Source organism: Mus caroli, unplaced genomic scaffold (genome assembly GCF_978045245.1).
Source record: "Mus caroli unplaced genomic scaffold, Mus_caroli_1 scaffold_5, whole genome shotgun sequence".
Classification (NCBI taxonomy): Eukaryota; Metazoa; Chordata; class Mammalia; order Rodentia; family Muridae; genus Mus; species Mus caroli.
The window spans coordinates 7761623-7788889 of record NW_028227260.1 but is presented as its reverse complement, the minus strand read 5'-3'; the positions used below and the strand labels follow the sequence as shown (position 1 = coordinate 7788889).

At 39.7% G+C, this 27267-nt stretch overlaps 2 protein-coding genes across 4 annotated transcripts in view; both read left to right on the top strand.

Annotated features, from left to right (window-relative positions):
- Cltrn (collectrin, amino acid transport regulator) overlaps window positions 1-6844 on the top strand; it is a 29063-nt gene extending 22219 nt beyond the window's left edge. The window contains exons 6-7 of one of the 3 annotated variants that reach the window (XM_085837917.1): window positions 5372-5490; window positions 5857-5930. In XM_085837917.1, coding sequence (XP_085694043.1) covers window positions 5372-5462 — 91 coding nt within the window. In that variant the 3' untranslated portion in view covers window positions 5463-5490; window positions 5857-5930. Of the gene's footprint in view, window positions 1-5371; window positions 5491-5856 lie in introns of all 3 variants that reach the window. The other 2 variants (XM_029472953.2, XM_021153753.3) reach the window with 2 other exon arrangements.
- A 19673-nt stretch (window positions 6845-26517) lies between these two features.
- The window catches only part of Ace2 (angiotensin converting enzyme 2), a 49550-nt gene continuing 48800 nt past the window's right edge, over window positions 26518-27267 (top strand). The window contains exon 1 of the mRNA XM_085837916.1: window positions 26518-26733. The gene's annotated coding sequence lies outside the window, so the exon portion shown is untranslated. The remainder of the gene's footprint in view (window positions 26734-27267) is intronic.

The following is a 27267-nucleotide window of genomic DNA, read 5'->3' as shown; positions in this document are numbered from 1 at the left end:
AAGTTGTCTAAGATGGATGCATAGTTAGACTTACTATTGAGCATTAATCTGTTAATTTTGTTAATGACACCATTACGCTGAGCACTCAGGACTGCTGGGTTGTATGGGCTTGAGTTCAAACTAGATAAACTCAAATATATATATATATATATATATATATATATATATATATATATATATATATATTGTGTGTGTGTGTGTATACATATATGTATATAAACATACTGAAATATGCAATTCATGCTGGCCTCTGAGACACAGAGCTCTGTCTGCCTCTGCCTCCTGGGTGCTGGGATTAAAGTCATGAGCCACTACATCTGGTTTGAATGTCAAGTTGTAATATTTGATACTATTGAGCGAATTACAGCCTTGTACAAGAGGGAGGATTTGAAAGAAGCCCAAATATACTTTGATTTGCCACTGGCCTTACAGGAAAAGAAGAATAACTAGAAACAAACCAAGCAAATTTAATAATGACTCTGCTCACGTGTGAACATTAGCTAGGGTTCTACGTCTTAAGTCCTTGGCCTTGATGCATTACCAAGAAGCAGACTATGATCACCTTGTATGCAGGGCCCATCTCTATTATCTATGTTCATGTCTTCTGTGATCTGTACACAATGAATCATCAATAAAGAAATAAAAATACACATGCTGTAGTAAGTCAGTGGGATTTGGGTAGAGGCTGGTGTATCTAAAATAGTGTTCTAGGCCAGCTCCTTTCATGAATTATGTTCCATTCTGAAAGAAAAGTCACTCTATATATTTGAAATGCAGTTTGCAGAACCTAAAAAACAAGAATAACAAAATCTGTATTGCATTGTAACAAGAACTCAGTAAGATTACACATAGAAAGTATCTAGTGTGACTCATGCCATGAAGAGATTCTTATCACCATTATTATTTCAATATGATTGGAATAATTAGCTATTGGAATATCTGGTTATTGACCAATATGAAAAAACTTGCTTACTGTGATGCACGATTAGAAAGTTGCCAGAGAATCCAGGACTATACTGCAATGTCTACTAAGTCATTCCAGCAACAATGACATTTTCCTTAGGAATTGTTTAGATGGACCATTAGAGATGCTCCAATTGCCAATAATTAGTTCTGTCTTGTTTGAAAATGTATTTGGTCTAACTGTTGTTTTCCTGGCCAGTCTTGGGATTTATCTCCTGAGCCCTTCTTTTAAGAGAGACATGAATATTCTTTCTGCTTTTCCTCATATACTCAGAACAGAGCATATTCTGGTTAACAACACACTGTACCCTCAAAGGCCTCCTGAGATTTCTCGTGTCCTCTTTTTGGACCACCTCTCTCTGCATTTATGAGGGATAACCACCCTCAAGTCTCCTAGGTGGTAGCTTCATCATAGCTTTCCTTTTCAGACCTTTCAAGAAAAAAAGAACTCATGCTTTTAGCAGAACATCAAATCAGAATAATCCACAAAGACAGTTAAGTTTTATTATCCTCAGTAAGAGCAACCCACGGGTATTGGATCAGTTTATTATGGCACAAGCTATGCAATGTGACGAAGTGCTATAAAGTTGTCAGATAACCTTTGAGCTGCTTATCATGTCTACCAACCAGCAAGTTCCTGATGCTGCAGTTTGTGAAGCCCAGGAGCACCAAGACTCTGAACAACTGGACCCAAGATCACATAGAACAAGATGTTCCTGAGTTGTCTCCAGCACACCTCAACTTCATAGGGTTCCATGAGGATTTCCCTCTGACTCTTTCTGGTGGGGAACTGAACCTTCTTTGAAAGAAGAGAAACTCATCTCCTGTTTGTCTTTTTCTTTGATTTATTCCCATTTCACTTTGATGCCTGATGGTTTGTTCTTCCTTTGCAGTTGGAATAGGGGAGGTTAGATCCCTTGCATTGATCTGCACATATTTAGCTCTGTGTCATTATTTTTCTAACCCCACAAAACTATGTTTTACAGAAGAAACTGGCTGGCCAGTAGATACTGGCCATGTTTCTCAGACTACTTTTGAATTGCATATTTCAGTATGTTTATATAGATATATGTATACATGTATATATATATATTTGCCATATCACAGATAGTATGTATATGTACGTAAGTATATGCCAGTGTGTGTGTGTGTTTGCCTGTGTGTGTGTTCCTTATTACAAAAATCCACCAAGATCTTTTGTTTTGGGACAAAGTCTTACCATGTGGCCCAGACTGGCCTCAAGCTCACTCTGTAGTCCATGCTGGCCTTGAATTCACAGGTACCATCTGTCTCAGCCTTCTGAGTGATGACATTTAGTGATGTGAACCACCACTACCAAAAGGTTTTGTCACATGGATTGACATAATTCAGAGCAAACTTTGTTTAAAATCTAGTGTTCTAGAAAGTTGTTATTTGCTCCAAGCCAAAGAACAATTTTAGGGGGTATTTGTGTTTGTGTGTGTGTGTGTCTGTGTGTGGTTGTTTTGTTTTGTTTTCTGTTTTTAATTATCTTTAATCCTTTTTTTATGGCCCAGTTGTTATTCCCCTCCTAGTTCCTCATCCCATTCCTCCTCACAAGTCTCCAAGGAAGTCCCCCCGCCCCCGCTGCCCCATAAGGCCTGCCCACTCCCTGTGGTCTCATGTCTCTTGAGGACTAGGCACATCTTCTCCCACTGAGGCCAGACCCAGCAGTCCTCTGCTGTATATGTGTTGGAGGCCTCATATCAGCTGGTGTATGCTGCCTGGTTGGTGGCTCAGTGTCTGAGAGAGCTTGGGGATCCTGGTTAATTGAGACTGCTCGTCTTTCTATGGGGTTGCCCTCCTCCTCAGTTTCTTCCAGCTTTTCCCTAATTTAACCACAGGAGTCCCCAGCTTCTGTCCATTGGTTGGATGTCAGTATCTGTGCCTGACTCATTCAGCTGTTTGTTGGGCCTCTCAGAGGGCAGTCATATTAGGCTCCTGTCTGTAAGCACTAGTTTTGTACTAAGAAAATTATATTTATTATTATTATTGTTATTATTATTATTATTATTTGTGTGTGTGTGTGTGTGCAGGCCACAGTGCATGTGTGGAGGTCAGAGAGCAACCTTCAGGAGTCAATCTTCTACTGTGGGTTCCAGGAATCACACTCAGGTCATTAGATGTGCATAGCAAGTGTGTGAATCATTGAGGATCATTTATAAATGCACATTTCTCAGCAGGATTTCATTTTTATGAAAAATCACTTCGGTCTTTTATAGAATGTTATAAGTGGAGAGCAAGAGGATAGGCGAATCTGGGATTTTTTGTTTTTGTTGAATCCTTTTTTGTTTTTTAAAGGTGAAGGATTGTCTTCCAATGCAAGTCCTATCTGTTAGCAAATGCTGCCTACTGTGAGAGGAAGTTATGGATGGTAGTTACTTTCACTTCTTGGAGGGGATAGAAAATGGTGGCATCCCTGTGTTAAACAGAGTATTTAGGTCTTTCAGTGGGTGAGTTAACTTGGTCTGAGGATACTCTTGTCATACTAAAGTCTCATGTACCCAAGTCTGTGCTGATTGCTGAGATTTGGAATGGCCAGTGATGTGTCTTCATCCCAAGGAAGAGGCAACACAATCCCCTACCTGCAAAGACAACTCCAAACTTCCAACCCTGCATTAAGCCGAAAGTTTTATGAGTTCATGTTGAAAACCCAATGACTCCTATTTAGGAATTGCCCTGAGAGTTGCTTGTGCCATCTTATACAGTGGCATATACAATGGCCAAGTGCTGTCAAATGATAACATTGGGATTGACAGAATTGGAATGCTATTTTAATTTTCATTATGAATGTCAACTATTTAAAGTTATTTAATAAGTCATCAGCAAAACCCAGTAGGACAATACTAACTCCTAATTCCTAAGGTTGGAATATGAGTATTTTCTTCATCCATTGAAAGAAAGCACAAGAGATTCACGAAATTTCCTAAGTATACATGTCCACCACCTTTCCTCTCTTTCCTTCTCTTCTTGCTTCCTCATCTCCCTTTCTTCTACTTATGATGGATTCCATTCAACATCTACACTGCAATAATATTTGAGTACCTTAGCCTACAATGTTAGTTTGCACATCACTTATCCACTTGTTTGTTTAGTCATCCATTCATCTATCCATCCACCCATCTATCCATCCATCCATCTGACCATCCAAAATTTGTTATCTATGTACCCAACCAGTGTTCTACTTTCATTGACTTAATCTATCCCCCTGAGTTGAATGCCTATCTTTGAGTGAGTCCAGAATAGGTGTTTGTTTGTTTGTTTTTGTCTTTCTGAGGCTTGGTTTCTCTATGTATCCCCGGGTGTACTGAAACTCGCTCTGGCCTCAAACTCAGAGCTCTCTATGCCTCTGCCTCCCAAGTACTGGGATTAAAAGTGTGTGCTACCACAACCTGGTCAGGACAGTTATTTTTATAAAATATCTTTAAACTTGCATTTTTAATTATGTGTTTCAGATGAAAATTTTAGAAGGGGAAAGAAAGCAGAAAAATAAACAATATTTGGGATCTTTTCAGTGTTCATCTGAAAGCACTTGACTTTTTTTCTATCTATGGGTAGTCTTTTGTATCTCATTCATTGATTATGAGGGTATTTTGAGACCATGTGTATATCTTATTTCCAACATCACTTACTCAACTGTTTTGTCTTCATTGATGAGCCTCAACAGAATCGACTGTTATAGCAGCAGTGGCTTTTCATTATTCTTTTTTTTCATTATTCTTTATTAGCTGGAATTCTCCTGTAAAGAAAAGCTTTCTTTTCTTTCACCTTTTGTGTACCTAATAGTCATTAAAATGTGAAATTTGACTCTCATGTAGGACATTTCAGGAAATCCACTCTTGATCATCATCAAGGAATCTTTGCCATCTCCTCATCTGTCAGATACCTGAGCTACTTCCACCATTGTGGGGAGTCCCTCATGATATCTCAAGGCCCCAGTGGCACAGCTTTCAATACTCTGAAGAAACATTAAGTATATGAATTGGGAATAGCAAGGTACACAGGAGGTCAGAACATCAGAAAATCCAACACTTAACTCTGTCATGTAGAACTGGAATGACTTAGAGATGCAGCTGTGTGCTAAATATAATTTGCAAAGTGTTTTTTGAACTCCAAACCCAGACTTAACAATGAATACAACTATTTGCTAATGAGTAAAATTGGTCAGTTGACTTTTCTTCAAAGTCAGGTGAATTGGCTTTCTGATATTTCATTAATTTGAGTTTCACTCAACATTTGTAAGACATTACTTTGTCAAATTCCATGAGAGGAATTTATTACCTTTTGAAATCCCATATGTTACAGAATTTGCTTAGAGCTAATTTTATTTATTTATTTATTTATTTATTTATTTATTTATTTATTTTTGAGACAAGTTCTCTTTATATAGTCTTGGCTGTTCTGAAACTAGCTCTGGAGACCAGACAGACCTTGAAGTCACAGAGATTCACCTGTCTCTGCCTCCCAAGTCCTGGCATTAAAGGTGTGCACCACCACGGCATGGCTGAGGTAACTTTAAAAAAGTTGCCAGTGTACTATATATTTCCTCACGCTCCTTTATGCACCTTGTTTGTAAGGATTTATATGCAAATGAATTCATATGTGTGATATATTAATATACCTATTCTTATGCTCTTTTTCTAGTGTTTTAAATAAGACTACTTGCTCTAATTAGTATGTATATGTCATTTATGCAGACTTTTTATCTTAGTAGTATTTTTACCCCATTAACTGTTATACCTGGAAAGTACACAGAAATTATTTCAGCATTCATAACTTCTTATGCCTTTTTATTTGCCACGATTGCAAACAAGACTGTATTTATCCAAAGCTTCCTCATTCTAGATTCCACTCTCTCTTTTTATGTGCTTTCAGGAACAACAAAGGACCATCTGGAGTGGAGGATGCAGAAGACAAGTGTGAAAACATCATTACAATAGAAAATGGCATCCCTTGTGATCCCTTGGACATGAAGGGAGGGCACATTAATGATGGCTTCTTGACAGAGGATGAGCGCCTCACCCCTCTCTGAGAGTGACAGCCTTGTAAGAAAATTTTAAGATGCTTGAATGTGATAGATAACAAATTATATCCACAAAGACCAATGAAATCATAAGGTGTTAGCATCTCAAAATATTCTAGAATTTTCTTTTTGATAACTGATTATGTAGGTATAGTGTGTGTTTGTAGTTACTGATTTGAGCATTTCTAGAAATAAAGTCAGGGCCGTAACTATATTTCATATTTTGAAGACCTAAGAAAAATTTTTTTCACTGGAGAATGGCTGTAACATGGCATAGAAATCATTAAAAATGGATCTTTTTGAATGCTGTTTATATTACTCTGTATATGATGTATCGAGGAAAATTAAACAAGAGATGGATGAAAATGGCAAGGGAATTTTATTCTGTTATCACACCAACAGTTGCTTGTATAGTTTCTGAATATTAGTCTTTAGTAGGGCAAGCAGATCTATTTGTTGTTGCCTGCAATTTGTACACATCCTACCTATGCTGATTTAATAAAGTAGTGATCATGTCATTTTGATTGTATGGCTGACTACGCTTTTAGATTTTCACAAGGTGGAACATAGTGAGTCTAACTTTATTAGTTATATTTAATTTCATCTACAGCCCTGGAAATGGATGTTACTCTTATGGTGTACATCCATTTTGTTTTGTTTTGTTTTCGAGACAGAGTTTCTCTGTGTATAGCCCTGGCTGTCCTGGAATTCACTTTGTAGACTAGGCTGGCCTCAAACTCAGAGATCTGTCTTCCTCTTCTTAAAGGAGTGCGCCACCACTGTCTGACTTTATTTGTGTACATCCTTGCTTGTTTATGGACACAAGTTTTTAAAATTTTAAAATAACCTTTAAACTTATACATAAACCATAAAATTGTATATTTTAAACTTTAACATTTATTTTAATGTGCATAATGCGTGTTTATGTGTGTGTGTATGTGAATGCCCACATGTGCATTCATAACATGTATATGGTATGTGGAGGTCAGAGGACAGTTTTGGGGGTATCAATCTCTCCTTCCACCATATGGGTTCTGGGGATTGAACTCAGGTTGTCTGGGTTTGTAGTAAGCAGCGTTACCCACGAAATTATCTACTAGTGTAAATTGTATATATTAATATATGTAAAATATAGGCATGGTGATGCATATCTACAACATATTCATAACAATACATTACATACAGCATGATTTTTTAAGGTAGGATCTCACTTTGTAACTCTAGCTGGCCAAGAACCCACTGTGTAGACCACATTGACCTCACGAACTCACAGAGACTCATCTATCTCTGCTTTCAGAGTGCTGGGATTAGAGGCATCCTGGAACACCCAGCATGACGTTTTGTTATCTGTATACAACTATATGATGTTTAATGCAGATTTAACATACCCATCTTCTTGAAAAACAACATTTCTTTTTGGTGAAAACATTCAGAATAGTTTCTTCTATGGTTTTAGAATATAAAAGACAGCACTATCTATAGTCACCCTACTGTGCAATGGCATACCAGAACTGCATGTTCTTGTCCAACTATTTCTTAGGTTAATCCCACTGATTAACCCTCCTCCTTCCCTCCCTCCCTGCTACTCTCGTAATAATTATTCTCTTCTCAACTTCTGTTTTTTTTTTTTTTTTGGTATGTGGTACAAAGGATTGGAACCAGGCCTTGCATGTACTAGGAAAACATCACACCATGGAACTAGCTCCCCTGCCTTCTACTCACAACTTCTATGAGAGGAAGGGGATTTGATCTTTTAGTTAGCAATATATATGACTTACGAAAGTACAATTATGTTTTTATTTTACTTAATTTTAAAAGGTTTACTTATATTTGTGTGTGTGTGTGTGTGTGTGTGTATGCTTTGCCTGAATATGACTCTGTGTACCACTTGTGTGCAGTACCTGAGGAGGCCGGGGAAAAAGCACCCCAGGTCTCCTGGATCCAGAGTTAACAGTTAATGTGGCTGATGGGAATGAAACAAGGTCCCCTGGAAAAACAGCCGGCACTCTTCACTGCTGAGCCATTTCTCCAGCCTGCTAAAGATCAATTTTATATCTTCCACTCTCTTGGGTTCTACACTCTAGAAGCACTCTAGTGTGGCTTTATATAGAGAAGTCGTTAACAGTGAAACGTCATCTGAATTTGCTCAGAGTGTGTTAGCAAGCCGAATCCAAGATGGGCATTTGCAACAAGGTACATACTGTACATACACACAAGGGTGGTGGTGAAATTTGAGATATTACCATGTCACAATGGTTTATGGCCCTCCAAAAGATTAAAGAACATCATGCATATTGTATATACTACATAATTATAATATTACAACTGTATTATACACACACACACACATATCTGTTAGGAAAATGTCTTAGCTATAGAAAAAGATTATGTGACATTAATACTAGAAATGGATTTTGCTTGGAAGGCAGAAATGAGCTCACCTTGGTCACTAGCTCATTTTCTTTACTGTTTATCCTGACAGGGAGGGTTTAAACCTTCCCCCTGGAAAGGTCTGCTCCATTAAACACCTTGTTTGAGAAAATTTTTATGCTAACAGAGATGTGCTGTAACCTTGACAATCAGCACAACGGCAAAATGGAGCTTCTGCCTCCTGCCTTTGACAAACACTCTGGGGGACAGAGTAGTCAATCATCAACCCGCTTCTCCTTTTTAATGTAATGATCATGTAATGTCCCGTGCGGACGGGCGGGCAACCACTGGGAGGGGATATGTACTGGAAAGCAAATGGAAAAGCAGGTGGGAATGGAACTGGTTTTTTTGTTCTCTGTCCTTAGCACAAACTCCTCAGTGAAACTGGGGAAACAGGGTGCACCTGAAAACCAACACAACACAGAAGCACTTAGATGGTGACATCTGGACCTATTTCACAGAAGAAATGTAAATACTGCTGCCTTGGTCTTTGAAAATAGACTTTTAACATTCATGTTTCCCAGAAAAAAACAACTAAGATAAATGATCATAGACGGGAAGACTGGGAGAGTGGGGCTAGGGTATATCTCGTGGTACAGTGCTTGCCAGACGTGTGGGAAGCTTAAGCTGCTAAGTTCCACCCACAGCAACACACACACACACACACACACACACACACACACACACACACGGTGGGGGATAGTTGGTTAGGGTATTTAGAAAAATTACCATATTTTATATACAATTACCATATTTTATACACAGTTACATATTTCATATTGTAAACGGGGAACATTTACTGTCTTTCCCAGGTATCAAAGAATAAGAGTGTTAGGTCTCAAACCCAGAGCAAATGGCTGAGGTACCACTAACATATCAAAGCAGATCTGGCTGCCAGGTTCTCCAAGCATCCCTCAGTCTCTACCTGTTACACTGTCCTCCTAGCTGGCATACCCTTGTCCACTACCCTGAACTCTCCATCCCAAGTATTGGGCTGAACTTCCCTCCTCAACCACTCCTCTGGTCCCTATGAAACTCAGCCATTTTGGCTATGCCCAGGCCACCTTTCTTGGCCAGTGGTTCCTTTTCCTTTCCCTGTCTCCTTACAGGCTCAACTCAGAGTCATGTTTACTCTGGGCTCTCCAAGACATCTCTGCTTCTGAGTATGCCCTCTCATATCTACAATAAACCTTCTCCACCTTACGTAGGAACAGTCATATCCCTCTTTTTTCTTTCTTTCATTCATCTGGTGCCAACACCTGGGGTGCAGATTCAGAGGGAACATCTGGAGCTGGCAAGTTACTGGAGTAGTCTGCAATTATTTAAACAAGTTTGGAAGTGAAGAATAAGAATAAGGAGGAGGAGGAGGAGGAGGAGGAGGAGGAGAAGAAGAAGAAGAAGAAGAAGAAGAAGAAGAAGAAGAAGAAGAAGAAGAAGAAGAAGAAATTAAACACTCATATACACTACTGAGCTCTATTTAAAAAGCCATGAAACTCTGTAATATTCTGTATTATATTTTATATTCTGTTCTCTCCCTTAAGTGAGTAATACCATACAAAACTTTTTTTTGGCTTCATTTCTACTTTCCCTTTTTATTCTCCTGCCATCCCCAAGAATATGCCTGATGCTTTTCACTCCATTCCTGAAATCATGCCAGATTCAAGAAATATGAACAAGGACAGGTATGAAGCCTTTCAACAGACACTGACCTTGGTAAATAAAAAGGTAGTTCTATCAGCCAGCTGCAGTGGTGGCTGCCCGTGGCCTCAGCTACACCGGGGGGGGGGGGGGGGCTGAGGTGGGAGGATGGCTTGATCTCAGGAGTTTAAAAGCAGTTAAGGCAACACAGCAAGACCTGTTCATGGAAAGTCAGTCCAGTTCATATTTGCCTTCACTGCCTTACACTTTCTCTGAGGCTCTGCTTGCTGACTTCTGTGCTGTGTTCTGACGAGGCTGCTCCCTCAAAGGTCACTGGTGTTTTCTTTGCTAAGGTCATGACTTTCTTAGTTTATACCCCTCCCGAGTCTCTGTGAAGCTGGTGTTACAGCACCAACACCCTATAGATATAGCTCAGGATTCTTAATCCCCAATCCCCAGCTTGTTCACGCTGATCAACCCCTCCACTAATGAGCTGTGGACTCAGCTATGTTTTTTTTTTTAAACTTTATATTTGAGGCAGGGTCTCACAGAGACATTTAGCTAGGCCTTGAAATCATTCTGTGGGCCAGGAAGTTCTTGGGTTTGGGATCCACCTGTTCCAGCTTCTAGAACAGCTTGGACAACAGGCCTGCATTATCATGTCCAGCTACACTGGCCTTCATTTAGTTTTTAACCAATATTTCTTCTTTCCCTTTCTACTGCTGTCACCAACCCAGCTTCTGATGAGCATCATCCCATTTTTATATTTATTGAATAAATTGTCTTCCCAGTCACCAACCCAAGGTGAAGCTTTTATCCAGTAACTGGACAAATTGCTTTGTGATTAAGTAGTCCAACATTGCATCAGGGCAAAGGCAAGTGACACTCTGACTCTTTGACATTGTCTTGCTTGCCAGATACCTGGGGATGAGTCACCTGCCTTGTTTCTTCATAACTTGTACCTCCTGTGAGCAAGGTTTCAAAGGTCCCTGGGAGGACAGGGCCCTGCAAGAGGAGGAATAGGTTTTTACATTCAGGATAAGCCTTTGGGGCTTCTGCGTAGGATAATTCCACGTGACCCAACTTGCTCTCTTAACAGCTAAAGAAATTTAAACCAATGAGTAGAGGACCTAGAATCTACTGGATCAAAAATGGCAAAGGTGGCCAGTGTTAATACGTTTGCCATCATGTTGAGTGACTGGGGCTTTCGCTTTAGTTCCTATCATACATTGTTTGCTTGCTGGATTATCACTTGTGTGGGTACAGTGAGGGAATAGTGAGGCTTATATAAGTACCATGATTGCAGAAGGGAGTGCTGGGACACTCCAGTAAAGCAGTCCACTAAATACTTCCTCGGAAACTTGGTTGAGGAATAGAACAGAGTTTAGTTTCTGCAGGGCAGGTGGAGGCTTGAAGGTCTTGTGAAGGGCCAGAAATCATTGTATTGGCAGTTTTCCTGAGTTGTGTAATTTTTGCAGGCATTAAGAAGTGAGGTAGGTTCCTATTTGTGTATTCCCTTCTTCCACCTTTCTGACAGATCTCCCGATCGTTCCAATCAGGAACTTATCTTAGCCCTAAGATTTAGTCATTGTGGATGTGAAGACTAAGCTATTGCATCAAAGATTTCCTTAAATAAGCCCTCCCTTGTTTTGCTTTGTGGATTTGTGTTGGGAAGTTTCCATGTCAGTTTTTATAAATCATATGAAAATGTCATTTATTGGTCTTATTTTATTCACTCGGGTTTACTCTTCTTTTGGTTGTTTTGTTTTGTTTTGTTTTTTCAAGACAACTCATTGCCTCTTCTGACCTCTATAGACTCCTATATTCACATGGCACACATATATTCAGGCATATGTTTAAATTCATAAAATTAAATATCTATAAAATTGCTTTCAGGGGAGGGGAGAGTGTGATGGTGTGCATGTAATGGCCAGAGGACAACTTCCAGAAGTAGGTTTTCTCTTAACCATAACGAGGATCTTGGGGATTGAACTTGGGTCATCAGGCTTGACAGCAACTGCCTTTATCTGCTGAGCTATCCCAACAACTATCATTGTGATGGTTTGAGAAAGGACTTCCTGTAGTCCAAACTGTCCTTAAACTTCCTGTTTAGCTGAGGCTAGCCTTGCCGAAGACTAACGTTGCAAGCATAAGTCACCTTGTCCGGTCTTGTTTCTGTCTTGAGTCCCTTTGTTCTACCTTTATCTTATTTCAGTTTTTTAAAAAATGCTTCATCATCAGCTTCTCTTCCTGGAATAACTGGAGCATATCATGCCAGGTGCGCACTCTAGAGAGGGCAGGAACTGGGAGGGGTGTCTGGAACCCCATGGCTGGAGAGTGTTGAAGTGGTTGCTAGGCTGAGTGTGGAGGCAAGCGGAGCACAACACTGAGCACCATGAACAACGGTGCAGAGCAACAGCAGAACTTGGGCAGTTGGGGTGTGTTTCACAGCTGGAGAGGCCAAAAGGGAGGGCTGTTATTTTGCTTTCCCATTTAGATATCGGTGTGGCTAACTGCCTGCTGCAAATTCCTGAGCCATGAGCTGAGTGGAGCCCCGTTTTTCTTGTACTTTTTCTTGTCTGTGGTGGAGAGCATGCTTCAGGGGATCTAGAAAGAGCTGCATCTAGAACTGGAATTCTCTTCATCCTGGTACCAAGACCACTTTAGAGAAAGAGAAACCCCAGTGTTTCCTGTTATAACTGAAAATTAGGCCACACCATTCTTCGTTCTCAAACATCTACTAATTTCTCCCAGGGGAGAAGCCCAGGTGTCTCAATCATGGGAACCCTCCCCCTAACATTCTGTCCTTAGCTCCTATAAACCCTTCACCTCTATAGATCATAAAACATGCTCACAGTGAAGCAAAGGTAGAAGAAAATCAGTGCAGCAAACAAACATGCGCCTGTCTACTATCTTTACTGAACCACTCATAAGTGGTCTGATAGAGGTTTAAGGGGAGCCTGTATTCTAGGAGTGTTGGGAGCCAGGGACAGATGGTTTCATTCTTCTCATGTTATAGATAACGTGGGGATAGGGTTGGTTGCCTAGGGAACCAATGTTCCTTATAACAGCAATAGAAGTGGCACAGGGGATAAGGGGAAGGCCACAGCTGACTGTGGTCGGGGCTTATTGTTTATCTGGACCTCTGGTTTTCCATGCTCCCTCATAGTCAGGACTACACTCAAACCTTGGAGCTAGGGATCGATCCCACAGAACCTTCCAGAGATGCAGTTTATACAGCCTCCTTCAGAAATGTGTATCAGTGTTTACAACTGTCAAGTGATTCTCCCTTAGGGCTAAACATGAGCTTGTGCAGTGGCCTCTCAGTCATTTCCTCTTGTTCCTGTCTCAAGAGATGCTTTGGTATCTGGTCAATGTCTTTTGTGCACTGACGTCAACAAGCTCCAAGGCAAAAGTACTCTGCTATTTCGGTCTATTTTAAAAAATCGTAATTATTTTCTCCTTCAAAAATCATATCCATTTTTCTGAGTCTCTTCCCACCTTCCACAGAAAGAGGTGGGGATTGAATTAAAGTCCATTTCTCATACTGGGTGAAACAAACCAGGCACTAACTAAAATACTGAGCATTAAGATATGGTTTGGTATACTCAGAAAGGTAACAGTGATTGGCATACCCCAACAAAGCAGCAAAAGGCTCTGGCACCTAGCAAGCACTCAGTGGCTTCTGGAACTTAATTCTCAGCAGCCACAGTAGCAATTCCTGTGGGTCACCTCTTTGTCTCCCTCAGAAAAGCTACTGGGTTCCTAATGACATCCCATCAGGGAAGGTCTTGTAACTGTACAGATCAGAGCTCACCCACATCGTAGCTTATCTATATCATCTGAAAACAATTTGCCAGTGACAGAATCTGTGTGGTGTGTGTGATGTCCATTCTCGAGTCTACTTCTAGTAGTAGTGCTTGTTAACACCACATGGGGGTTTGTACCCATGGAAAACATCATTCTTTGATGATCATATCAGATTCAGTTAGTATGAAGAAGCCTTAGCATGATGTTGATGTTAAGATGGACAGACGTGAAGGTCACAGACATGATCTTCTAAGTTTTCCCTTTGGTGTTTGAAGTTCTCAGGAACCCTAACATCAAAGTTGGGATGAAGACATGATAGAAACTGTTCCTCAGAATATTACTACAGTAGGCTAAATAAGTAGATTATTTATAATGGCCTGTATGAAAGGTGCCCTTCCTATTTCCTTTTTTTTTTTTTTTGGTTTTTGGTTTTTGGTTTTTCGAGACAAGGTTTGTCTGTATAGCCTTGGCTGTCCTGGAACTAACTCTGTAGACCAGGCTGGCCTTGAACTCAGAAATCCACCTGCTTCTGCCTCCCAAGTGCAGCGCCACCACTGCCCAGCTTCCTATTTCCTTAAGACATAACCAAGGTAGTGGCTAGAGAGATGGCTCAGTGGTTAAGAGTACTCACAGCTCTTGAAGAGGATATAGGATCAGTTTCCAGAACCCGCCAGGAAGCTCACAACTGCCTGTAACTCCAGTTCCAGGGGATCTGACACCTTTTCCTGGCTTCCATGAAGACCTTCACACACATGGCGCACATAAATTCACCCAGGTACACACAAACATGTAAATAATGAGAATAATAATAATAATAATAAAGCTGTAAAAAAGCACTACCTCCATTCCTAACCAAGGCACTATCTCCAATTGGTACCTGCTTGGAAAGGAAAAATATGTCCAGTGGAGTCTCACTGGTTATATTAACTACACTTGAGGGTAGACTCCATGCCCAGTAGTAGATGGTCAACACAAAATGCACTCAATGGTACTTTTGTAAGTCATTTTGTTTCTGTCTCATATTACTTTGTTTGAGCTTTTTTTTTTTTTGTCTCACCATATTCTGAGCTTCCTGGCTAATATCCACTTATTGGTGAGTGCATATCATGTGTGTTCTTTTGTGATTGGGTTAGGACTCAGGATGATACTTTCTAGTTCCATCCACTTGCCTAGGAATTTCATAAATTCATTCTTTTTAATAGCTGATTAGTACTCCATTGTGTAAATGTACCACATTTTCTGTATCCATTCCCCTGTTGAGAGACATCTGGGTTCTTTCCAGCTTCTGGCTATTATAAATAAGGCTGATGTGTTCTATTACATGTTGGAGCATCTTCTGGGTATATGACCAGGAGTGGTATTAGTGGGTCCTCAGGTAGTACTATGTCCAATTTTCTGAGGAACTGCCAAACTGATTTCCAGAGGGTTGTACCAGCTTGCAATCCCACCAACAATGGAGGAGTGTTCCTCTTTCTCCACATCCTCGCCAATATCTGCTGTCACCTGAGTTTTTGAACTTAGGCATTCTGACTGGTGTGAGGTGGAATCTCAGGGTTGTTTTGATTTGCATTTCCCTGATGATTAAGGATGTTGAACATTTCTTTAGGTACTTCTCAACCATTAAGTATTCCTCATTGAGAACTCTTTGTTTAGCTCTGTACTCCATTTTTAATAGGGTTATTTGGTTCTCTGTAGTCCAACTTCTTGAGTTCTTTGTATATACTGGATATTAGCCCTCTATCAGATGTAGGATTGATAAAGATCTTTCCCCAATCTGTTAGTTGCCATTTTGCCCTATTGACAGTATCCCTTGCCTTACAGAAGCTTTGCAATTTTATGAGGTCCCATTTGTCAATTCTTGATCTTAGAGTATAAGCTATTGGTGTTCTTTTCAGTAAAATTTCCCCCTGTACTCATGTGTTCCAGACTCTTCCCCACTTTCTCTTCTATAAGTTTCACTGTATCTGGTTTTATGAGGAGGTCCTTGATGCACTTGGACTTGCCCTTTGTACAAGGAGGTAAGAATGGATCGATTTGCATTCTTTTACATGATAACTGCCAGTTGAACCAGCACCATTTGTTGAAAATGCTGTCTTTTTTCCACTCGATGGTTTTAGCTACTTTGTCAAAGATCAAGTGAGAAAGAGTTTTTCAATGTAACACAAATACTTTATAGTACACATTTACACAACCCTCTGTCTAATTAGACACCTAATATATAGACTAAAATCCAGGCACCTCCACTTGTTAGTTGGACTTGGGCTCTTTAGCTAATGTCTTTCAGTCTTCATTTATACCTCCACAAAATGAAAACCATGACTCCTTACTCGTGGAGTGACTCTATATTCAAAGTGCAACAATCAAAGAAAGAGGGGCCAATAATTTGAGAAGGATATGGGGATTGGGGGAGGGAATAGGGGAACCTAAAGGAGAAACATGGAAGACAATGGAGGGAGGAAAAGGAAGAGGGTGGGATGATGTAATTTTATTTTTAAACATAAATAAAAAAGAATAAAATGCATGATTGTAAAATGCCTCACAGCAAATCTTGCATGTAAATGTTAATCATTATTTATGACTAACAAAGACTCCTGATAGGATTCAATACAGGCTGGTATACCTTTCAATGGAGAGTTTTGGGTATTACATCAAATGCTAAAGTTCCCTAACTTACTTCCAGTGTTTAGTATACATATTCATGATGACATCACATCTCCAGCACTGTAGAAGCCAAGAGATGGTAACTTAAAACATAAGAAGACTCAGGCATCAGCACCTTTTTATAATTCCAGGTTCATATATTTGTGTGGGTATTGAAGCACACACCTTTAACTTATGACTTTTAGACTAGTCCTCTTTGAAGTTAGGATACTGTGATACTGAAGAGTTACAAAGTGTCATATCTACTCTCAATCTCAATGATATTGGAAAGTGCAATGCTTCTAATATCACCCACACTTTCTCTCATTATCACAATCAGTACTAGTTTCACAGGATAAAATTTTGGAGATCTGATCAAGCTTCTTTCTCTGGCACTATAGACAAGAAAGACGAGCGAGTTTCACTCAGAGCCTCACCCTTATTGTTTAGGTTTTCAGAAGCCACGTGTCCTTGAAGCTTATAATTGTTACAGCAACACTGATGTTCTTATCTGAGATACAGTGAGTGAAAGACACAAATGGAGAGAAGTCTATGCATTGTAAAGCCATTTTCACACACTGTGTCTTCTCAACAATCATTCTCTTCTCTTTCAGAACTTTAGGAATATTATTTTTATGATGTACTAAACTACGAAGTCATCAAGTATCTTGACTTTATTTGTTTTTTCATATTAATCACATATTTTAACTTTAAATCAACTGCTAAACCACATAATATAAAAAAGCTGTGGTGATGGAATTATCCCATGTAATACAAAAAATGGAACTTCAGAGGATGGGCAGACTTCTGGGTCATACGTGTCAGAGAATCCCAAAGATCTCGTGATTCATAGGGTTACCTATGCTTCTATAATTGATGTCAGCTATTTCTTATGAAGTAAATACACCCATTCCAATAGCACAATTGTTGTTAGCAGGTGTGGCGCCTCTCACAGCTGCAGGTCATAACTATTACATCCTTGCTCTCACAAACTGTGACTGTAGGAATGAGTACGTCCACCATGGCTGTTAGAGAAGCCTTTCAGTTACTAGCATTTGAGCTTATTTGTGCTGTAGTTACTTAGCTAGATCATCTTTTCTAGAGCTAATGGAGGAGCACAACAATGACCGGGACTCATTTTTTTTTTATGGAATCAGAATATCTGTACATCTTTATAGGGAATAGCATGACAATCCAATGCATATATACAGTGTGTGATAAACAAATCATGGTGAGAAGCACTTTTTTCCCCCACTCAAACTGGGATCATCCTTATGTTTGGCGGAAATTCTTCCTGTTTGTTATTTTAAAAGATACCATAGCTTGCTTTAATAATTATCTTACCCATCTAGAGACTGCCATATCCAGGGATCCATCCCATAATCAGCTTCCAAACGCTGACACCATTGCATACACTAGCAAGATTTTGCTGAAAGGACCCAGATATAGCTGTCTCTTGTGAGACTATGCCGGGGCCTAGCAAACACAGAAGTGGATGCTCACAGTCAGCTATTGGATGGATCACAGGGCTCCCAATGGAGGAGCTAGAGAAAGTACCCAAGGAGCTAAAGGGATCTGCAACCCTATAGGTGGAACAACAATATGAACTAACCAGTACCCCGGAGCTCTTGTCTCTAGCTGCATATGTATCAAAAGATGGCCTAGTCGGCCATCACTGGAAAGAGAGGCCCACTGGACACACAAACTTTATATGCCCCAGTACAGGGGAACGCCAGGGCCAAAAAAATGGGAATGGGTGGGTAGGGAAGTGGGGGGGGGAGGGTATGGGGGACTTTTGGGATAGCATTGGAAATGTAATTGAGGAAAATACGTAAAAAAATATTAAAAATTTAAAAAAAAAGAAAGAAAAAGGAGGGAGGGTAGAGAGAGAACAAGAGAAAGAGAAAAAAAATAATTATCTTACCATGTTAAAGAATTAAAAGTAATTTCCCCATTCTGTTTCAGTGGTCCTCATTGAGTTTATTGTCTCTCCATTTCTGCTTTCCCCCAAAGTCTCTTGTGACCACTAGTCCATCCTGTTCTTCAGCAATATTGAGTGTGATTTGTTGATTTCTACAAATGAGTGAAAGCATGACTTCTTTTCTTTCTTTCTTTCTTTCCTTCTTTTCTTTCCTTTTCTCTCTCTCTCTCTTTCTTTCTTTCCTTCTTTTCTTTCCTTTTCTCTCTCTCTCTTTCTTTCTTTCTTTCTTTCTTTCTTTTTTCTTCCTTCCATCCTTCCTTTCTTTCTTTCTTTTTTCTTCCTTTTGTTCTTTCATTCTCTCTCTCTCTCTTTCTCTCTCTCTTGTAGGGTGGGGTGTGCTCTGGATTATTTGCCTTAACATAATGACTCTGGGATGGACTCATTTTTTGTTGTTTTTGTTTTGTTTTGTTTTTAAAAGACCCACTTTAAAGATTTATTTATTTATTTTTAATTTATGTGGCTGTGTGTGTTAGATTCATGGGTACCTCAGGGTCCAGAAGAGGGTGTCAATCCCCTGAAGTTGGAGTTAAAGGTGCTTGTGAGTTTTCCAACATGTGTTCTGGGAACCAAATTTGGGTCCTCTAGAAGAACAACAAGTGCTCTTAACTGCTGAGTCATCATTTCGTCCCCCATGGTATGGACTTCTAACATTCTACTTGATTTTTAACATTCTAAGTTCATAGCACTCCTAGATTATGGAATAAATAAATTAGCACTCTTATAATCACTGCTGAGTTTAAAGAGTATATATACCTCCTGATGGCTTTTCCAGAATATGTATTTTATACACTATTAGAAAATTTTATATTTATACTCTAAAATTCTATTATTTTAGGGAGTGTTTCAATATGCTATCACTATTTGAAAAGTACTTTCTACCTCATCTAAGGATTCTGATAAATGTAGTTGTGGGAAAATGAATGCTAGTTTATGACTACAGATGAGACAGTACTAAATAGGACTGAAGAATCAATGTAATAAAAACTTAAACTGAATGAGTAAATTTAATAAAGATTTTCAAATAAAGGTTATTAATGAGATCAACTGTAAAGATTTCCACATGTGCTACATCACTCCTTGACATCTTACTTTCACAGGCAGCAATAAGTTTGGTATCATGGTGATTGTGATATAGAAATATTTTGTATCATACAATGTCAAAGTGTCCTTACTCCTTTTGCTGCCCAATTCACTGATTGGAGACTGAGACATCTGGATCAAGACAAAGAATGACCTGTATTCAACATTTACACTTGCAACTTCCTAAATTAATAGTATGCTCTTTGAAGGAGTAGTTTGATGGACTTAGATTTTCATTTACAAAAAGTGGTGCCAATTTCTTCCTTATAGGATCACTTAGTTGATCTCTCTAGTGACTTAACACATATAAGGCATTTAGCACAGCATTTAGCTTAGAATAATCATGCTGTTTTTCTTCTCATGCCATCCAGCATATTAATTCAAATTGTAGCTCCAAATTTCATCTTGTATGAAAAGAATTATCTGCCCCCTTTTCAGTTGACACCACTCTCTACCATATTCTGTGTTTGGACCCTGAACATAAAATAAGTGATACAGAATAGGTAACTGAGTTACCTTCCTTCTCTTATTGTTGAGGTTCTATGTGTTAGAATATATTAATATTTATCGTGTGCCTATTATGTGATGTTCACTCTTCTAAGCAGCTGAAGCTAATCAGCAGCCAACAAAGCACACAACTCTCTGATCTCTTTGAATTGATGTTTTAGTAGGGCAGGCTATATTAAAGATAAACTAATAGAATGCAATTATCCACATATGGTGGTAAGTGCTGTGTAGGACAATACATTATGGAAATGGACTGAATAGTGCTAATATATGTGTATGTGGTGATGGTGATGAGCAGTTTTAGTAATGGGTTGTGTAGGTGGAGTTCTGTTTCTCAACTCATTAAAAAAGAAGATTATGACATTGAAACAAATTCGAACTGTCAGATTGGCAAATTGCAAAAAAAAAATCAATTCATTATAACCTTTATCAGCATTTCTTCTGGATATAACTTCTTCTGCAAGTTAGTACAGTTGCGATAATCTAGGTATACTAGTTATCCTTCTCATAGTTATGGCAAAATACCTGGGAAGAATTACCCGTTTAGAGAGGAAGGGTTTATTTTGGTCCACTGTTGTGGGGGAATGCAATCCATCATGGTGGAGAATGCAAGGTAGTGGGAACATGAGGCAGCTGGTCACATTGTATCCACAGTCCAGAAGCAGGGAGAGATGAAGGATGGCACATAGCTCACTTCCTCCTTCCATTAAGTTTCAGGTTCCATGGGATGGTAGTACCTACAGTCAAACCTCATGTCTCTTAGGTGATTTAAATCTTACTCAAGCTGACAATGAAGTTTAAACCACCATGCTACATAATATTTCATTAGTTTTTAAGGGCTTTCATCCTGTCTATGGTCATACCATCCTGAATTTCACACTTGACTTCATCTGATTTCAGAAGCTAAGCAGGGTCAGGCTTGGTTAGTTCTTAGATGGGAGACATTTAGTATTACTAGGCACTGCAAGGGGGCTCCATCTTCCAGATTGATAAGATGGACTCTGAATAGATGGAGATGGGGGAGAAGGTTAATAATTGGTCTTGACTAGGATCTCCCTTGATGACCTAAAACAGATATGTCCATTAGATGACTGAGGAAGAGTACAATGAGGTCTCCAGGCACAGTCTGTCAAGAAGACAACTACCATTGGACATTTCCAGTTGGAGCAGAAAGCATGACTCGTAGCCCAGGATAGAAGCCAACAAAAGCGAAGGCTTTTCTAAGATATTTAGAGACAATTAGGAGCACTAACCAACATGGAAAATTCTTTAGTCACCTTTAAACTTTAGCTGATAGACAGGATCTGGCTCTAAAATGAGTTTTGTTTTTTTTTTTTAAACTGTATTTTGAATGCCCAGCAATGTTGAAGCCTTTCTTTGCATTGCCTCTAAATCACTTAACATTGCTTTTATGTTAGTTGCCTTTCCTGGCTGTTCATCTTATGACAACTCAATATCTCTGTGCTTCTAAGACAGTTCTGATGGGGCTGAAAACTAGTAATCGAGTTCCTAAAACTCCCCTACATCATCACCATGTGTGTATTTCGCAGATGACCCCTTTAGGGTCGGTTGTTTCAGTAGCTTTTTTTCATTTTTGTCCATTTGTTTGTTAGTTTGGTTGGTTTTTTGGAGACAGGGTTTCTCTGGGTAAATTTGGCTGTCTTGTAGACCAGGCTGTTCTTGAACTCATAGCTCTACCTGCCTCTGCCTCCGGAGGACTGAGACTGAAGGTGGACACCACCACACCTGGATCTTATTCGTGTATCTTATTTCTCTTCAGTCTGAACTAAGTAATAATTTTCAGTACACTGGGATCACTTGGTCTTAATTGTCAAGATAAGTTTAATTTACCATCTTTAGTTGGCAATTATCAGATTTAAATTCCTATCCCTGAACTCTCTGCCAAACTTCATATTTGTCTTCTCAGCATCTTTACTTGGGTTTCCAACTGATCTCACAAGCTCCACCAGACTCTTAATCATCCCTCCAAACCTGTTTAGCAATCTTCTCTTTCTAAATTGATTTCAACTTTGACCTTTTATTTGTTTAGCTTCCAAAGACTCAAATGATCCTTCAGCTTTTGAGACTCCTTTAAAAAAAATAATATCAAGTGCATTCAGAATCTAAGCACGCTTTGCCAATACTTCCGCCACCAAACCCCTATCATACCTTCCTTGGATGAAGGCTGTCCTCACTGATCTCTGCATATAGTCTTGCCTTATGTAGTGTGTACTCTTGGAATAGCAACCAAAGTGGTTTCTCTCAATGGTAAACAAGATCATGTCATTTCTATTTTACCTTTGCCACGAATCCTGTTTCATGTAGGATAAAGCCTCAATATTTTGGAAAGCTCTAAATTGTAGAAACTTAGGGTTGTTAAGGTCCTAGACATAAATTGATATTAGTGGTTTCCCTGTTCCAGTGCTGTCTGATATTTTATAGTTTATATGTGGAAAATATATCAGGATTACTGCATCAAGTAAGACAGAGTCATAAATTTCAGGAACTCAATCGGTTTACCTTCCCAGGAACACACAGAGTATTCCTACAAATTTGACTTTCGTTGAAAAGATTTGTCAAGTTGGTTAATGGAGATTATCTGTAGGAGCCACGGTCTACTGTGGAATTGAATATGGAAGAAGGAGAGAGTGCGCAGAAACCAACTTGCTGTTTCTTCTACAGAACGTTTAAACTTACTGTATGTGATCAATGTGTAGCCAAAAACAATTGTACTAAGTGTGATTCATTCCTGCTTATGTAAACTTTAAATCAATCTCTCTCTCTCTCTCTCTCTCTCTCTCTCTCTCTCATATTCCTAATATCACCCTTTTTGTTTCTGTCAGAAGCATTAGTCAATTTTAACATAAAGTATTATCAGAAATATTCTTTTCTTTTTTTTTATTACGTATTTTCCTCAATTACATTTCCATACCCTCCCCCCCACTTCCCTACCCACCCATTCCCATTTTTTGGCCCTGGCATTCTCCTGTACTGGAATATTCTTTTCTTAAAAATATTTCCAGCATGGGGAAGTAGAAGATGGCTTTTCTGAAGCTGTTTGGCAACCTTACTGCTTGTGACTCAGTTGGAAGTACATACAAAGTTGTTCAGTAAGGGAAACCTGGATCTCAAAGTCTATGTACTTTGTTCTAGAACACTGATGACCCACCCGCAGGTATGAACTTATGCAAAGGGAGAAAGGAGATTATGACAGAACCTCATGATTATGCAGTTTCCACTGAGGTCTTAGCAGACAGCAGATCAAAAGCAGGGAGACTTGCAGTGGGTGAGGCTACTAAGAGCTGATACTCCAAGAAGCCATGGGAACTCAGAGTTTTCAGAGACAGCAGAATTATTAGCAATAAAACTCCTTGGCGTCATTTACTGCAGAGCCCTCAGGTCCACCGTATAGACTAGCCAGTAAATAGAATCCAGGAAAGAAAGAAAACAACAAAATAATACAACACAGAGCAAGACCCAAGTAAATCGGACTCAGTATGGAATCTGCCCTACGGCACTTTCTCATTCAAAAAGGTTTAAAGCATAAAATTGTTGTAGTCAAAACATCGCATTTCTGCTATGCTTGTGTGGGCCTGCTTATTCTGAGGACATGCCAGGCTGATGAGGACTTACTAGGTCCTTGAAGTGAGTAGGTGATGGAAGCTACGATGAAACAGAGAGTAGGCATCCATCTTTTATCAGCCTGAAACCCGTTCCTGTCAGTTGTGGGAATTTAGACCAGTCATGAGATCAGTAGGACGTTGTTTCCTTTATTGTAGCAGGGTCTCTGGCTTCCCAGTCATCAGGGTTATGGTGAAGAGTTTCTGTGCACAGCCTGGTGCAAAGCAAGTACTTCTTTCTGTGTGGAGGAAGCATCATGCCTGAGCCTGATTATTAGGCTATTAGAGCACCTGGCATGGCTTTCGTGGCCAGGCTCAAGCAGACTTTCTCTCTTTGAATTCTTTCACAAATAAATCTGTTTCTTCCACAGGTGTTTTCCCCTCCGATTTTAGCATAGGTCAGTTTTTTAAAAAAAAAAATCAACAAATCATGATCCTACAGTCCAAATGGACCCTGGAATCAAGTCCTTAGCCAAGTAACGCTGCAATGAATGTCCCTGAAGGATTGTCTGACAGACAGGTTGCTTAACAATCTCAGTATGGAAGGTTATAAATGATTACACTGCCACTTTCATTATGAGTAGCTTTTATTACTACTCAGGTATGAATTCATAAAATGTACCATCTCCATCAGACCAGTAGCTTTGCAGTAAAGAAAGTATGTACAAAATACTGGTATACCAAAGGCCTAAAGTCACACAGCTCAATCTCCTTAGTCTGTTCACTAAGCAGCCAAAGCCTGTAAAGACTTCTGTCATATAACTTCTCTACTTGAAGGCTTCCATTGTCCATCATGCCTAAGGGTGAAAAATCAAAGGTGGCATTTTCTTTAAGGCCCTCCTGGTGTGAGACAAAGCCTTCTTCTCAGCTTCCTAGCTAGTCACATAGGCCTCTGATGTTTTTGACATCTGCCTACACTCTGTGCACGGCTACCACCTTTATCTGGAAAAGTCTTCTCCCAGATGGCTTTCACACATCCTTTTAGACTTCTCACATTACACCTTTTCAGAGATAGCCCCCCCCCTTTAACAGAAAACCTCTCTTCCTACTTCATCATTCTCTTCCTTCCTTTCTTGTATTTTCTGATTAATGTAAGCCATAGCATTTATCACAGAGTACTCAATTGTGCTCTATACCCGAATACTGTATAATATAACATCTATGGGAATCTTTGCTGCCTTATGCATTAGTGCTTGTATACAATATCTAGAGTATACAGAGCCCACAGTGGGCAGTCAATAAATACTAGCTAAATCAAGATTCTTGTTGATCATGACATTACGCAACTGCCTAATCCTGTGGTTGTTTCAGGAACATTTAGCTTTAGTCTCTCTCTCTCTCTCTCTCACACACACACACACACACACATTCCGTTATTGAGATGAAAGCTATGTCTTTGTAATTTTTCTTATATGAAAAACAGATTGTATGCTTTCATTAGAGGAGTAGACAGGGAGGCAGCACCTGACCTCTTAGAAAATCCCTTATGGACCAAATAGACATTTTCCAACTGCTTACTAGTCACATAATAAAAATTATGTTTTACAATTTTGTTAAGCATCAAGGTCAAACTCTCTGCTTTTTTATCGGACACACCCCAACTCCAACGTTTTTCAAAGTTAGAATAGCTTTCTTGCCTGTCTAGTCATCTCATCCTTTTTTTTTCTCGTTCCCTTTCCTTAAAGATGATATGTTCCTTGAGGCCAGTTGTTTTCCTGGGCCACATGCTCTCCATCTCTAGAGGGTCCTTTCTAGTCTCAGAATTGGCACAAAGATAATACTCCTAGGGAACAGAGTATCCCTATCTTCTCAATGAAGAGTGAACCCAAATCCCAGCAGTTCAGTGAATACTTGCTGTTGGCCGTCGCAGGCTAGTATCGTAGTAGCTCTATGCAAGTTCACCATTTCCCTTGCTGCTCCAAGCTTTTTGGTTTCCGCCACTTTCCTGCCTCATCTCTATTTCAGTCTTCTGGTCCATCTACTTTTAGTTTGGATTCTGTATCTTGCGTCTACCTTTACTCTCTCAGTAAACTGGGTTTGAACTGCTCTGTTCTCAGTCCTAACCCCAAGCAGTTCACTCAGGAGGTGTTCTGAGCTACTAGAGGTTTCTTTCAGCTTTTTCTCATGCATTGCTCATGTTCAGGGACTTACATGCTGTGCCCCATTGTGTTGGCCCTTTCCCCCCTCACCCCCCCCTTAAGCTCGTGAGAAGCAAGGAGATCGCAGATTTCTGTGCCTGGAAAAGCATCATCGCCACATCTGCACCAGCTCTTCTCTCCTGCCATTTTATTTATTTATTTATTGAAAATTTCCCCCTGCTTTATCTTGATTCTCATTTGATGTTGTAGAACCAAATCCATCACCTTCATTAGGGAAGTAAGTCCATCTCCCTTAGCTATGTATGGCTCCAATCCTGCTCTTCTACTCCTGTAACATACAACTTAGCTAGGAGCCTGTACTCTAGAGCCAGACAGCCTGGATCCAGGGCCTGCTTCCATTCCTTATTAGCCTAGTGAGGTTTAGCTACTTAAGCTCAGTTTCACACTCTGTAAAATGGTGATGTAAATATTTGCCCACAGGTATATTATGATGCTTAAATAAAATGTTACAACACAAAGCACTTTGAGCAATTACTTTTTCTTATTCTACAATTGTCTGCCCAGGTTTAGAATAAAGCAAAGTAGTGGAATTATTTTTCAGGCTTGGTTATTAGCATTTCTTCTGAACCTGGAAGACTTGTTTTTCTGGATGGAGAAAGGTTTGCTCTGTGTGAAGGTTTCATAATCATAACCAAGCAGGCCCATGAGCCCTGCCATTTAAAGTGGCTCCTCTCTTACACTCTGGGAATGAGGACACGGAGCCAGCTGCTGAACTTCACCAGGATAACCATTACAATCGCTTTGGAGTTCATATTTCCACGATCCCATGCCTATGGATGCCAAGGACTTGTCATGGATGCGCTTTGGATTTCATAATGCGGAGTCATTATTACTTTCTTGAGTTCTCAGCTGAGTTGTAAGCAGGTAAGTGAAAGGGAAAGAGGCACCTGATGAAGTCAGCCGTAGGACTAGAGTTTAGCATGTCTCCTGAGAAATAGAAAATGACTGCTTGAAACTTTACCAAAGCCACACAGGAAGCATCAAACTCCCTATGGAGTGGAGAAGAGTCTTATAATTTCTTAAATGGGCAGAGAAATGAATTTATTTTTAATTTTTAGATACAGGGTTTCTTTGTATAGCTCTAGCTGTCCTTGATTGGTAGACCAAGCTGTCCTCAAACTCAGAGATCTGCCTTCCTTTGTCTCCTGAGTGCTGGGATTAAAGGCATGGACCACCACTGCCCAGCCCCATTCTCTCTATTAATTTTAAGTGAATGCTTGCAAAAGCCCACTTCTTTGGTTAACAGCTTCCTTTACAAATAAGTACCTTTGCCTTTGTTTTTATGGGATTCTTAAAAAGAAAAAAAAATTCAGCCAGGTGGTTGTGGTTCACACCTTTAATCCCAGCACTCAGGAGGCAGAGGAAAGCAGATCTCTTGAGTTTGAGGCTAGCCTAGTC